This window comes from Scophthalmus maximus, chromosome 2, assembly GCF_022379125.1.
Source record: "Scophthalmus maximus strain ysfricsl-2021 chromosome 2, ASM2237912v1, whole genome shotgun sequence".
In the NCBI taxonomy this organism is placed as follows: Eukaryota; Metazoa; Chordata; class Actinopteri; order Pleuronectiformes; family Scophthalmidae; genus Scophthalmus; species Scophthalmus maximus.
In genome coordinates this window covers 12255001-12270363 of record NC_061516.1, presented here as the reverse complement: position 1 = coordinate 12270363, position 15363 = coordinate 12255001, and the positions used below count along the sequence as shown (strand labels likewise).

At 43.1% G+C, this 15363-nt stretch overlaps 2 protein-coding genes across 2 annotated transcripts in view; one reads left to right on the top strand and one right to left on the bottom strand.

Moving 5' to 3' along the window:
- Positions 1 to 3262: 3262 nt before the first annotated feature.
- On the top strand, positions 3263 to 8897 carry tmlhe (trimethyllysine hydroxylase, epsilon). Its single transcript, XM_035624649.2, has 7 exons — positions 3263 to 3767; positions 3915 to 4091; positions 7119 to 7398; positions 7548 to 7667; positions 7834 to 8070; positions 8367 to 8505; positions 8659 to 8897. The coding sequence occupies exons 1-7, from the start codon at positions 3635 to 3637 to the stop codon at positions 8788 to 8790; spliced, it is 1218 nt and encodes a 405-aa protein (XP_035480542.1). The 5' UTR covers positions 3263 to 3634; the 3' UTR covers positions 8791 to 8897.
- A 2330-nt stretch (positions 8898 to 11227) lies between these two features.
- Positions 11228 to 15363, bottom strand: part of LOC118300348 (V-set and immunoglobulin domain-containing protein 1) — a 6123-nt gene continuing 1987 nt past the window's right edge. Inside the window, exons 4-7 of the mRNA XM_035624650.2 lie at positions 12633 to 12788; positions 12434 to 12550; positions 12172 to 12310; positions 11228 to 12073 (exon numbers count right to left, since the gene is read on the bottom strand). Of these exons, the coding sequence (XP_035480543.2) occupies positions 11977 to 12073; positions 12172 to 12310; positions 12434 to 12550; positions 12633 to 12788 (509 nt within the window). The 3' untranslated portion in view covers positions 11228 to 11976. The remainder of the gene's footprint in view (positions 12074 to 12171; positions 12311 to 12433; positions 12551 to 12632; positions 12789 to 15363) is intronic.

The window sequence follows — 15363 nt, the reverse complement described above, 5'->3', positions numbered from 1 at the left end:
TGGTGTGTGTGTGAAGATCCACCCACTGAAGTGTCCTACAACATGCTCATTCAACACTTTCCATCTGCCAATCCGTATTTTATAAAAGTCATTCTTCTGTGTGTTAACTGTGGTCTACGAAACAGTGGAAGTAAGTCGACACATCACTGTTTTGTTGCCTTACTTTGTTTTACTGTAGCCATTGGTTTATCACGTGACCCCACACTGACTTCATTCTTATTGTATGTCTGGAACATATTCGTCTTTCTGTTTGATTTCACTAAATGCAAGTATCTAATCTTTCTTTTTTTTTACCACCCAGTTGTCCATGTCTGTTTAAACAAGGAAGGAATAATAAAAGCAGAATAATTGTTTTTTTAAAGCAATGCCCAAACATTAAACATTAACATCAGTGACACGAATGAAAAGCGCTGTGATGTTGTTTGACCCCCTTTCACATATTTTCTTCTTTTCTTCAAATCTTTTTTAAACAATCCACTACTAAGTCTGTCATTTTACTTCATCAATCAATGGACAATTATCAGAGTTTAGGAATGTCCGACTGTTGTTGAACACAACATTACCGCAGCGTTTTTCAGCAGGGCTGCACTAACAGGCCACAAGGAAGCGAAAACAACGGAGTGCTACTGACGGTGACCCAGCAGATGTAGCTTTCATGGATTTGTTTTTACATGACTTTACGATTCATCGATTCATTGTTAATGCTGCTTTATTTTTACAGCGAACTGAATATTTACAAATTGAACGTTTTCCTAAATGTTTCCAGTCCCTTTTCCCTGTATACTTTAGATTAAATATGAATTTTCCTCACAACATGCTCTTTTGGCAAAGAGAGAGATTGAATGTAACCATTCATTATATCTGGGGTATTTGAAAAACATTCTACTTTGACTCTACATACAAAATCACTTCTGTATATGTGTAACATCATGTTCATTAAGCTTGTTTCCTCAGAGCAGTGGTGTGTCTAACATCTGAAGGATGTTCCTTCCTTGTTGCCATATGTTTGTATTGTTTGGAGACTATCGTCTTTTATGCATGATGTGAGATCTTTTGTGGAACTCCATTAACTTCTTCTGGGGGGGAAATCCCAGTGTGCATCAGGGCCAACTCTCTGTGCTGTATAAACAGCTCAGTACCACTGACCTTCATTATGGAACACAATGTTATCAAGGGTGAGGGGGGAAAGGTATTCAGCCAGCTGGCATCTGGATAAGCTGACAGTTTCCTGACGGGACTCCAGAGGGAGCCAGCATGCATGTTTGTATCAGCCACCCACAGGGGTCAGCCAGCCATGTTAGGCCTTCATCTGCATCTTCTCTACTGCTCATGCAAAAAGCCATCCTTGCTCTTCTCTGACCTGATCTGTGTTGAAATTACTCCCCAGGAATGTTTTTTCCTCAAACAAAGCATTATCATATACAAACACGGCATCTGTGTAACCTGATCTGCCCTCAAGGTACTCAGTGTCATGTTGCGTTCCCACTTCGCAGAGTTTACTGCAACACATCACAAACTGAGCTGATTTACCACGCCCGAGAGCTGACATTAAGACACACTGATACTGTGGGTTAAATCATTAACCTTCAGAGAGAAAAGAAAGAAGAAGCAGAGCACTGAGGGCAGGCCAACAGCAGCAGCCAATCATTTGTACTCCATTATGGCATATCACCTATATTAAATACATGTACATTTATCTCTAAATGATGCAGAGGAAGAGCTAAATGGAGCTGAGGGAGAGAGAAGCCACTGTGCACTGCTAAAATGAAGTAACCAACCGATATGAACAGCATGTAAATAACGGTGAACAATCGATTAAGTCGCAAGTAGTGAGCTAGGGGTGCTTGAATAGAACCCACAGTTTAAAAGTACAGTGGGTGACCCTGAACAAAAAAAAATACATTTCCCTGATCTACATATGTGCATTATAAGATGTTTAAGGGGCAAATATTGGACAACAATAACCATGCCAATGGACATGATAATCTGGTTAAATGTGGCCTTGAATGATCCGCACTACAATCTGGAGATACAGAAGACAACATGCTCTTTGATTCATCTCTGTTTGTATTGATTTTGGGAATTGTAGAAAGGTGCCTCAAACTACACATAACATAAGGAGAAAATGTGTTTATATAATCATGCATTTATACCAAAGTAATATATTTCGACACTAATGGTGCTAGGTTTGTGCTGTTGTTAAAGTGAGCCTATAGGTTCCACTGTAATTACCAAAGAACATACAGTTTATCTCTGAGGTAATCAGGCCTACATTGTTTGAATGTGATCAGTTCATTTCAAATCATATGGTGAGTCAATCAAGAACCACTTTGTTCAACAAAGATTTTTTAAGTAAAGACAAGCTCATTCACTCCACCCACCCAACCTGCAACGTATCCCAAACACACGCACTGAAGCCAGTGATCAGATGAGATCTTGGCTCTGTACCAATATCTTTGCATTGTGAGCCAAACTCATCACACTGGCTGGAGGACTAGGGTAAAGTTGTCAAGATTACCTACAGAATCAAATTTTCCATATAAATCACTCATGAACGAAATGATTATTGTGTCAAAACACAAATGATGTGCTTTGCAACCAGAGTTCCCAGCTGGTAAAAAAAAAAAAATGAAGGTCTCTGAGGGATCGTTGAAAAGTGATGCCACAAAAATATTCAGCCTTTTCACTCTCATACCGTGGAGCGTTACCAAAATCAACTAAAGTAACAATTGGGTCCTGTTCACACCTGGTGTTAACATCCATGTTGGGTGATCCGATCACTAGTGGACAGCTCTAAGTACAGGTGTGAGCACAACCGAGCACATTTCGGACGCATTTGCGGTCCGATCAAACCAGACCACATTCGGAGCAGGTCTGGAACGCATGTAGTCACATTGGTTTGCCTGTGTGAACACAAATGTGTCCTGGTCACTGGAACCCATAGAGTCTAGACTGTATAAAAAGCCTGAAGCCTGTATTCTCTGGAATCACCAGCAGAGGGCGACTCCACGTTTCACATTAACGTTAAAGCCCCAGTCATTTTCTGGCGGCATTGGGTGGTAAAGTTGCAAACCGCAACCAACTGAGCAACCAACAGGGGACACTTTATGGTGGCGCACCGCTGATTCCATTTCCGGTTTTACTACAGAAAAATTCAAGGTGAATGCGACGTATTCTCACACGGAGGTCGGGTCCACCTCGTGTAACTATATTTAAGTCGTTCAAAGGTGAAGAAAAAACATCGGCTCTTTGTTGCAGGTGATCATACATTCATGACAATATATTCAATTCCGGTGAAAAAGTTCTCGGAAATATTACACACTGTAGCTTTAAGGGAAAAAAGGCAGGTTCTGTCGCTCAGTCGGCAACAAGTGATCCACACTGAACCCAACATTACAATCTTTGTAAACATCCGGTTGCGCGCAAACCTGTGCCAGAGGTCCGACCTGAGCGGCATCGAACCACCTCACGTGAGAAACTGTGCAGTCTTTAATGATTGATCCCGGGGCTTGACGTGATGAATGTTATGGGATGAACGACTCGCTGGAGTGACAGTGAAGGGGCCTGTTCCGCGACCTGCGCCGTTAATCTCCAAGGTTCGTTCTTTCGGAAGCGAGTTGCGCCGGTGGCCGCGATGTTGGGCGCGTTGCAGAGGAGCCTGCGACCCGCGCTGAGTCGGGCTCGTCCGTGGAGGCGCGAGCTGCAGGTGACCCGCGCCTGCGCGGCGACCCCCGCCGCTGCTCTCCGCCTGCACGACGACCACCTCGGTGAGTACACAGCGAGATCGGGTTTGCTGAGTTCGTGCGCGGTCAAACAAACCCCCCGGGTATGTTATGGCAAGGCTTTCGAACATGTATTGCATATCCTTGATATCAGACGTCAGGTTTAGTTGGACACTTGTTTGTAACCTCCAGTGGTCCACCACGAGGGGACCCCGATCCGTCTGAACTACGTGTGGCTGCGGGATCACTGCCGCTCCGCATCCTCCTACAACTCCAAGACCAACCAGAGGAACCTGGACACCGTGAGCATCGACCTGGACATCCGCCCTGACTGCACAGCGCTGGAGGATGGTCACCTCGTCCTCGCGTGTGAGTCCCCTTTACAAAGAAGAGCGCCGAACTAAAAACATATTATTAGAAAATAGAAGCATTGTGATGACATTACAAAATGAGGGGTTACTGCTTACCAGCAGGACGAAGCACCCAACTTTGGCTCCAGAGGCCCCAGAGACCCCCAGGACCCCCAGGGTCATGTTGCATGTTTTAATTTCTTTTCTTTGCTGAGGAAGCATCACATCATCCTCTCAGGTGGTTCCCCACCTTGTGGGCAAAACCTGCATCCCAGACTATATTATAGTTTATTATGTGCATGTGAAAACATGTGGCCCGCGTTTGTACGGTTGGTTTCTGGGTTTTACAACAAAATACATACTACAATCTGCTACTAAAACTATACCAAAATACAAATACTATATTTTCCAGTGTGCTCTGTGTTTGGCAGATACATGTTTACATTTGAACAAGTCTGGCCATGCATTTACAGCACTATCAATAAGTGTTTCTTCCATTTCGTCGTTAAGTGTTTCTTCCGTTTCGTCGTCAAAAGAAAATTATGATCGGATGGAGCAAAACCCTTTTTGTCCCTCTGTCATGATCATATTTTAATGTGCAAATATTCACTCTGACACTCCTTAGGGTGTCGCCAGGCAACAAAGTCAAAACCTGGATAGTTTGAGTTGTAAACCATAAAACGATAATTCAGGCTTAAACAGAGCGTTATGTAACCCGTCTTTATTGGCTTTTATCTGCGACCAGAGAATTGCAACACCTTTCAAGAGGCCATATGCAAGTTTTGTATGCATACAAGTTGGCGCATCTCATCCCTATATAGCAGGGATGGGTAACTTTGATGGTAGGGAGGGCAGGAAAAATTATTATCCTTACTACCACAGGGCCAGATTGTGACCATGCACTTTCACCAGTAGAATACTGTAACCCCATCATTCAAGTAGCCAATTATAGCTACTAAATAAATGAACACAACAAAATATATAACGGTAATCAAAGTATGTTTGAGCAACATCTCCATGTTTCATATTCAAGTGCATTTAGTAATGCTCCCAGTCAGAAAAAAGCTGCCTCGTTCATGTGTCACAGGGTTGACTCGTACTCACGAGCTCTGGTGTGTAAAAGAGACGCTTCCAAGTACTTGTGCTCGGTGACGTTTCTCTCGGTCCAGTTTTGCTGTTTGGCCGCTCATGTCTCTCTTCGTCGTGTGTCGTTGGCTTGACGGGCAGGACAGCAGTTGCTTGGCAATAAGCCTCTTTCATTTCGAGGGAGCGTCCTCTTGGAAATTGACTCGCGGGGCGCACTGAGTGACAATGTGGGCCGGATGCAGCCCGGGGGCCGCCAGTTGCCCATCCCTAATCTATAGCGAGTCACTGTAGCCTCCAGGAAGTACTGAAGACGTAGCACTGGTCAGAGGGCAAATTCTAACCTTGTGAAAAACGCAGGCCCCAAATGTCAAAATCAACACTAAAGAGTGAGTGCACCTGTGATATCCGATGTTAACTGAGCTTTGGGTTCCTGAAAAGCGCTTTATAAATTCAATATATTATTATTATTATTATTATTATTATTATTATTATTAACTGCATGCACAAGGGTTTAAAAAGTTTGGACTGGCATGTGTCCAGTGATGCACTCACCCATATGTGCTGCTCATTTAATTTTGTGTTTTCCATGCATTCGGAGAGTTCAATGCATTTTTATTTTTGAAAACAACCTTACGCCCGCCCAAGTAGTGTCAGAGACAAAGGGCAGATGAATGTAATACAGGTGTTGGGAGCTGCAGGTCTCTCCTCCTCTCACATGATACCACGCCCTGCACAGGACGCAGCACCTCCTCCTCCTCCTCCTCCTCTTAATCACCCAGATGGTGCAGACCTCCAAGCCACTGAGCTGCTCCCCTGAGAAGAACTATCTTAACTAGCACAAAACCCAGACTGGCTGGACCCATCCCTTATTCTGTCTCCACTAGCAACGCTAAGCCAAAAATAAAATAAGAGAATGAAAGCCACAAGGGATTTAGCTGCCTGATTTTTGAATAAGAGGAATAACTGGTCCTGATGCTGCCTGGTGTGGAAAGGGAATCAGGTGCTATGGTGTCTCTTGCCAGTGAAATACTCTGGCTTCACGCCAAACACACACTTTCTTTCCCCGCCTTGTTGCGACCCCACAGTTAGCCTGAGTCTGGCAGCTTGGAGATGTCCAGCCTTATTCTCTATGGGCACCAGTCTGGTTTATACACCACTCAGTGTGATTCCTCCCCAATTACCTCCTTATTGCAGTAAGGAGGTAATTGTTCCAGTTGTGTTTTCTATTCTAGCACATTCTGGCAACTTTACATAATTAGGATGAAAATACTACAAAATGGTCACTGGTCTCGGTTCAGCTAAACACAGCCATAATTTTTACTGGTTGGATACAGAGAAAATTGCAGTGGTGAATACAGGTATTCCATCTTACTCGTAATCTGGGTTGTATATCAGGGCAGTTGAAGTATTTCATTTTAAAAATGATCAAGGGGGTGGTGGGGTCCACAGCAGGAGTATAAAGACAACAACAGTGGCTCTGGGATCTGGGATCAGTTTCAGAGTGATTGGATGAGGGACAGAAGCACCGACAGCCAATCAAAATACATCTGAAATCACTGGCACCTTGGAGAGATTCATCATTGAGGTTAAAACTATTTGTAGAACTTGAATCTTCTATCATTTCAGTTTCTTTTGTACGGCATATTTTCACCAAACAAACTTGCAGTCAATCAATGAGGTAAAAAAAACAAACTACAGTGAACCCTGGTTCCGTGTGTCTGGTCCACCAGGGGCATTGCCCGCTATCCCAGTTGGTAATCCAGTCTTGCTTGGCAACCTTGTCACTCATCAATATTTTAGGTGTTGTTTGCTGATGACAAATATACAGATGACGTTAGCATCACTGTATGTTGACTCCATCCCCGGTATACTTTAACCTTTCATGAAAATCTAATAAAGATCAGTCAAGATCAGGTCAATCTCTCTGTTAATAAGAATATTTTCCCTGTTTCTATCCCAGGGCCCGGTGGTCACGTGTCAAAGTACAGCCTGAGCTGGTTGGCTCAGAACAGCTATGAGGGAAAGAAGAAGAGCAGCGTCCAGCCACGCATCCTGTGGAACTCGGACATCTACCAAAATGCAAACGTACCGTCTGCCAAGTGGGAGACGTTCATGAGCTGCGATGACGAACTGAAGAAGTTTCTGCACAACTACCTTCTGTACGGGATCGCTTTTGTCGACGACGTCCCCGCCACGGTGGAGGCCACAGAGGCCGTTTGCCAGAGGGTCAGTCTCATCAGGTATCGAGTGCTTCTTCTGTCCTTTGCTGCAGTGACACTCTTTCTCCTTGCAAAAGACATTCTGCATTTACAGGCAATGCGGAAGGCGTTGTGCCTTGTCCACTTATCCCTAAAACACTTGTTTTATTTTTGTATGTGTTATTCACCAGAGAGACCACATATGGAAGAATGTGGTGCTTTACCTCAGATTTTTCCAGAGGAGACACTGCCTACAGCCAGCTGGCCCTGGATCGTCACACTGACACTTCCTACCTTCAGGAGCCGTGCGGGTTAGTGCACGGGGATGGACTGATGTGGGATTTCAAAACGGTCCCAATAGAATGGAAGTGAAAAAGTCACATTTAACGAAAAAACATTAACTGCGAAGTTTACAGGGGCTGCCAACTGCAAACAGCTTTGCAGCTTTTACTCGATACCACTGATTGTTTTTTGCAGCATACAGGTTTTCCACTGCCTAAAGCACGAGGGGACTGGGGGGAAGACGCTGCTCGTGGATGGATTCCATGCTGCGGAGAAACTACGGCAGCAGTCACGTGAAAACTTTGAGCTGCTTGCCCATGTGCCCATCAGGCACGAGTACATTGAAAACTCTGACAACCACCGGAACCACATGAACGGCATCGGCCCCGTGCTCGACGTCTACCCATGGAACAATGAGGTTTACCTGATCAGGTCGGCAGTGCTCAACGCTGATGTCATCATACTCATGTCTGTGTCGTCGTAAATTCTTATTAGATGCGTTATTGCATGTTCCAGGTTTGCGTTAAAATTCCATCTAATCAGCTCCACTGTTGGATTAAACTTGCTCTTACATTTTGCTCCATTTGTATTCCGTGTATCGTTACTCTTGTTACACACAATAAAAAAAGTTTAGAAACTTTATAGAAGTTATAATAGTTACTTTCTTGCTGTTTTTTTTTCTTTTTTTGTAAAGGAATGTTCTTTACAGGAATCTTTCTTTCCAACAGATACAACAACTATGATCGATCCGTGATTAACACAGTGCCCCATGACGTGGTCCAGCGATGGTATGTGGCATATCGGGAGTTGACAACAGAACTGAGGCGGCCAGAGAACGAGCTGTGGGTGAAACTGACTCCAGGGAAAGTAAGAAATTGTCTCTTATCGAAGGGACCGCCACTAAATCTTTGCATTCAGAAAACTCCTGACTGTCTCAACCAATAAATCTACAGTTTTAGGACTAAGGCAAAGTGTAATTCAGTGTAATCTAAGGATTATCCCCTCTCTTTTCTTATTAAGGTGATTTTCATAGACAACTGGCGCGTCATGCATGGCAGGGAGTCCTTCACCGGCTTGAGGCAGCTCTGTGGATGTTATCTGACCAGAGACGACGTCCTCAGCGCTGCACGTGGCTTTGACCTGCAGGCCTGATCCTGGACATGTGAAGGTTGATTCACTGCTGTGCCTTGTTGTTTAGATATTTATAAAGGTTTAATTAAATCTGTGCTTCTTCGAGTCAGAAGAATCTTATCGAAATCTATAATTTCAATGGTCATTTGGGGGGCTGTAATTTGTGTTGCTGTTGAACTGTGCTGGGTTATACTGAGAGGGGTGCTCCTGATACTTTATCAGTCGCCCCTTGGTCAGTCGCCCTTGGGCACCTTTTCTTGTCTATGTGATGTTTACACAACCTGACACACACACACACACACACACACAGACTTATTTTCTGTTTCTATCCATTTTAACTGTTGAGAAAAGTCAGGATGCAGTGCATCCGTCTGATAAGAAAACAAAGAATTTCGTCTTTCACAGTGTAAAGTCGTTTAGTTCTGCTTCCATCTTTGGCAGTGAAGTCATTTGCCTCTCAGCAGTTTCAACAGCGTGTCTGCTTCTTCAGATGTTGTTCCTTCAGCTTCCAGCTCCAGTGTTACATTTCAACATCCAAGTTTTCAAAGCAACGTGCTCTCACTACAGTTTGCTGCCACTTTAACCGGTTCAAGGCAGCAGCACAGCTTATATTCAGCTTGTGCAGAAGACAGAGATCCCTCCGCAGTTTCTCTAGCAAATGCCTTTTGTAGTTCCAGTTAATGTTACTGGACGATGCTCAGTGATTGTCAGGAAGGTATAATTAATATCTGTGCTATGCATTCAGGCTAATGTGGGTCACATTGTAGGGAAATAACTAAGATATGAATACAAGTCTAAACTAAGATATGAATACAAGTCTAGACCAATGCTAGTGGTTCTGTCAGGCTACTTACTGAATAAAGTTAATAGATCAACCAAAGTTGTTTCAGTGCATCTTGAACGGGGCATGAGGCCCCTGTAAAATGTCATGGTTTATTCAGTTGTGAAGATATTTCAGTCTGGGCCACAAGTGGCAGATTGACCGACAGACTGACGTTGCCAATGAAAATAACAAATAACATTGTTTTATGACCCGAGTGTCTCAAGAGTGCAAGTGACTCCAGGGTCCATGTGGTTTTACAGCAGCGTGCATATAATATCTGTGTGTAGTGAGTTGTACCTCTCAGTCAAAATGCAAACTTACTTTTAAGATGATGATGATTTCGAGAATCAGCAAAACCACTTTCTGCAGGTGTGGCATTGTTGCAAGACTTTGTTTGCAAGGATACGTACAGCCAGTCTGCAAAGGAACAAAGGAGGCACTTAATTCAGTTTGAGATATACTTTTTTGAAATGTCACATCTGTTTGCAAATTCCAGCAAAACGTAGAACTAATCAGAATATAAAAACCATCAGCGATGCCTGAGCCCAGCCGTGTTCATCATAACACGCTCACAGCGCTTTAAGATCGTCCACTACTCCGATCTCTAGCTAGGGGGATGCTGGGTTTGTCTCGCTGTGTCAGAGTGAGACTGTCATTAAATTCTGCCAAACAAGCCCCTTAAACACCTCCGTTTTATCTACCACAGCTGTGGCACAATGTGGTGTTTAATGCCATTCATAATGAGGTTGGCGTGTTAAGTCAAATTCAATATGAGGTTGTGTAAGCAAACTCCACAGTTGGCTCTGTAAAGGTGTCAAGCAGCAGTTAAAGGAAACATATTGAAGGTGTTTCTGATGCATTCACAGTTAACAAATAATTAGAGATCTCAGTTGATGTGCACGAAATTTATGGATTTGGTCGTGCTTATGGAAAGAGAGCGATTTAATATTTGCTTTCACTAATGGGGGAATGAACAAGGTTGACATGATGCAAAATGTCAATAATTAATCTGCAGCTGTTAATACACGGCCGTTTGTGTCAGAGCCAGTGATTTGTGGCTTTTTACCTGCAATAAAATGCAACCAAAAATGGTCACCACTGCCCTCCCAACTATTTACAAGTGAACCTGGTGAAAATCTTCAGAATAATGTAAAACAGAACTGAGAAAGATCACCCATACCTTGAGGGAGCATCTGTGGGGGAAAAGCGTCTTGATACCAAGGTCAGTATGAATCTTGTCAGGTCACACAGATCTCCCCTAGGTTTCCCATGTGGGCAGTTGCACAGTGGGAGTTTATGTAGGACATATTTGATAAAATGCACAGTCAAATGGTTCCTGATCTGCAAGGTGCCGTCTAAACAACTGTAGATCTGAGGTGGATCAGGATAAAGAATTCAAACCTGAAGACAAGGCGGTGATTCATGTGCAGAAATGAATGGTCAAACATGATCAGTATGAGGAGCTCTACAAGGTAGTCCCTGTAGTTTTCTTCATTAAGTGTAAGTAGCTACCTGGCTCTGCCTTAAGTAAACCTTCACAGTGATCTGACTGTGTGATTGAGTTACAGTGTGAGTTTGCTGCCACCTGGACAACACCATGCTGTCGATCTCTGGAGAGTTACATGACACGGTAACTCAGAAAGCACAACATTTTTATTGAATCAGAATCTGTAAATGTTAATACACACAGTACTCTCACTTTATCCACAGCTGCTTGACAGTTTGTACAAACCAAATATCAATGGGATTTTAATCTAGGATTGCTTCTCCTCCCATTCCCTTCAAGAATTCGACTGTAATATTAACTTTTAATAAAGATACATATAAAAAAGATATTTTATCATCTGAAAGAATTAGAATGCTTTAATCGCCGGGTTCAAACCCACATGTTAAAAATGCAATTGTAAAAGATGAAAGCATGCAATGAGTTTTGTTGCACAGAACTGCAGTTTGTATTACAAGATGTATTTATGTAGTGATTCAACAATTTGTATTGTATTGATTATGATATTTATTTCCTATCTTATCTAATCTAAACCGATCTATCTCTGGACATCTAAAAATGGATGAGTCATCATCATGCACCGATTGTCATTCTATGAAAATGGTCAAATAAACATGTAAAAAAAAAAAAAAAAAAGGCTTTTTGTGGTCAACACCATGTTAGAAGAATTGCATCTGCACTCCATCAGAGGTTTGAGTTATAAAAAACAAACATCAAACAAGTCAGGCAAATTGAAAATAGCCCGACTTCACGTCATATCAAACATGAACGTAACGTGGTGGTATTGATTGAATGTGAGAATGACGTGTGTTGAACACTGAACATCCTGGACATGATGAATGACGTTGCTCCAGTTGTTTTCATTTCATCAGGCCCTTTTTTAGGCCTGTGGCTCATCTTCCACACCGTGGAGGTTTCCGGCAGTGGTTGCCACGGGAACGCTCTCTGCAGCTTCCTGGGCCTGGTGGGAGCTCCTCCTAGTGGACAGAGAGAGAGAGAGAGAGCGTTGAGTTGATGTGACGCCATGAAGTAAATCACAAGGTTGAATTGCAACATCAAGAAACTAGAATCTTACTTCATCTCGTCGGCCTCTTTCACCGCTTTGTATCTGTGCCTCTTCACGGTGTGAGCGATGAACCACACCACCAGGACGATCAGGACGCACCCCAGCAGCGCGCCGATCACTGCACCAGCAATCACTCCATCTCCCACTTCTGCACAACAAGTTCACAACTTACATATATCCACGAATGACCCTCATTATAATTTTTTTTGCATTTTTGCTGATGATACAGATATTTTTTATGAAACAAATAAATGAGACAACGTGATCATACCAGAACTCAGCTCAATAGTGCAAGTTGAAAAGCCCGCCACGTTCGTGGCGTTGCACTGGTACTCCCCAAACTCGAATTCAGAGATGTTTCTGATTTTATACATTCCAGTTGTGGTTACTGGGGAAACAAGAGCACATATGTTTATGAATGGATGATTGTGTCAACATGTACTAGTGCGTCACACATACACAGTACTCACTGCTTCCCAGTGGAGGCCTCCTGGTCTTAGTCTGGTCCAGGCGGGTCCAGGTGTATGTGGGGGTGGGGCTCCCACGCTCACTGTGGCAGGTCAGAGTGACCAGGTGACCTGTCTCAACGTCACCGTGGACGGCGCAGTACGGCGCAGAGGGCCTCTCTGACGGACCATAGGGAAGATGCAAGGGTTTCATAGGTGTCTTCTGAATCTACTATTGTTGTTCTCAGTCACACGTTCAGTCTCAGTAGAAATCACTGACATTTCTCATGCTGTTTGGAACTGATCAGCTTCCCTCAGAGGTGTGGTTACAGAATCTGTGTCAGGCTGGTGACACACGGATGGAAACCCCTGGTTTGATCTTTGACAATGCACTGCAATTTATGAATCTGTCATATACAAAGTCCTAATCTGAAAAGAGCTGTCAAATAAAAACAATCAGTTTCTTCCAAACAATTTGAAGTCTATCTTTACTGTTCTTTATTGACACGGCTCAATGTCACACCTGGACGTTCCAGTGATAACAGTCAAAGACATGTGTTATGATTAAAATGTATGTCATTGGATATACTTTAGTAACAGGGTGTTATCGTTATACTTAAAAACAGGATGTACAAGTCGGATCAAACTAAAATGAAAAGCATCGGTTCCGGCGATGCAGACACCGCGTGTGTGCTGTGTATCCCCCAATCAGGCATTTACATTGTAATAATGGCACTTCATAATGATGCCATGATGAATAAAATAATGAACTCAAATAAATAGAAAGAAAGAAAAGCAGATGAGTCAGAGATGAGTCAGAGTTTGGGGGCCCTGTCTACAAAAGTACGATGGCCTTTAGACACCAATCGGGCTCTGTTTATTACCACAAGGTAACCATCAGCTGATCTAACATCCTCTTATTTGCCCTTGAAAAAAAACAACTTGTTCATGATTACAACGTTTTGAAAACATTATTTTAACCAGGTAAAAGGAACAGAAACAATGTGATATCTGTCTCAGAATATCCAGAAAATGTAGCCATCAGAGTGTATACTTTCTTTTTGTAATACTTTTTTTTATACTTTTGAGAACCCACACCAATAAAGAAAGACCATCATTAAAGCCCAAAGACCTGCCCGGGACCAAGCCCCTTGCTCAAGGGTGTGGAGGTGGAGCAGGTTTTTGCCGACTGTGGACAGATGGATGGTGGTTTTGGCAACCTCTGCTACATAACACAGAGGCTTGCCATACAGCAGAATCATATATCTGAAAAGCACAGCTGTTGTCATAATGGCTTGTCATTCAGCCAGTGCAATGGAGGTGAAGGGAGTTCCATCTTTGATGCTCACCACAACACAGCACAGCAAACTACAGGCACTGTTATTTGGGAGGATTTCTTCCCTCTCGAAAGACGCTCACTCTTGAAAAAGAAAGTGAACACGTGCTTTCCAATCTATAAAATATTCCCTTGACTTAAAATGATCCATGGAGGTTAGATGACCTATTGTCACCCTTTTTGTGCCTGTGTCTGCAAACCAACTCTAGGTTGTTTCCTCATCTGTAGTCGCCCTCTGGAGGCGGGCAAGAGGAAAGAGAAGGGGAAGGCCATGTGGCCGTCCCGGGTGGAGACCGAATCCTTCTCACGGTACATTTCTCATGGTGTCTGCCTGCTGATTATTAGGCCTTCATTCAGTGTGTTGATTGGACAGCTCTACTAAAACGTCTTTTGAATGACATCACTTCACATTTGACATCAGTCGTGTTTCTTACATTACAACAGCATCAATATACAGCATACACTGCAGGAGGTGAAGCTTAAATGTAGATTAAATTGTAATTCATAATGAACTTCTCTCACTCTCTTTAAAATATTACCATAATTCTACATGTGACAATCAGCACGAGAGCAGCCACACATATTCATGCAGCACTTATGTGTGCGTCAAATTCAGGGTGTGGAAACTGCCCAGTAAAGACTGAGGGTGTGAAACACAAGACGTGTGGTTGGCATGCGGCTGAGATGTGTTCTGTATGCAGTACAAGGATGCAGTCACAGTCCTACTCTAATTTCCAACGCTGACAATGAGGAGACTGCCACAGTAACCATGGAAACTAGTGAGGATACTGAGGCCTGCAAGGTTGTCCTGGTAACTCGGTGAATGAGGGGATCCAAACTGAATGCAATTCCCGAATCCCACTATTCAGGGCCGCTGTTGCAATTAGTTTGTAAATGTTACTGCACTGATAATAGATACAGAGATCTCAGATATGAAAAGAGAACTGGAATACTTAATTGATGTTAAAATATCCTTACAGACACGACTAATATAAACCTGCTTTTTCTACGAGGAATATAGAGAAAGTAAAAAGGAGAAATGAGCAAGCCGATTACTACGGGATAATAATTTAAACATACCACTTGGAAGCTAAAATTTAACTTAAGGGTAATTTAAATTTTTGTTGTCAGAGAGATCGTGTGTCGGCCTGTAGTCACACCCTCGTGCACAGGAGGAAATGGCTCAAGAAATCAGCAGGAGGTTCAGATTGGATATTCATAGATGTTGCAAACATCACCTGCCGTTCCACATGTGAACGCAACACCATATTTCTACAAAAGCTTCTTCTACTGCTTCCTATAACGCAAATATTCAACTGATAGTGATCAAGTATTATGAGACCCCGTACAGTACATGCATTGTGCAGCCTCAGAGTGTTTCTGACTGTTCTGCTATATTTAAACTTCAAACTGACTGTG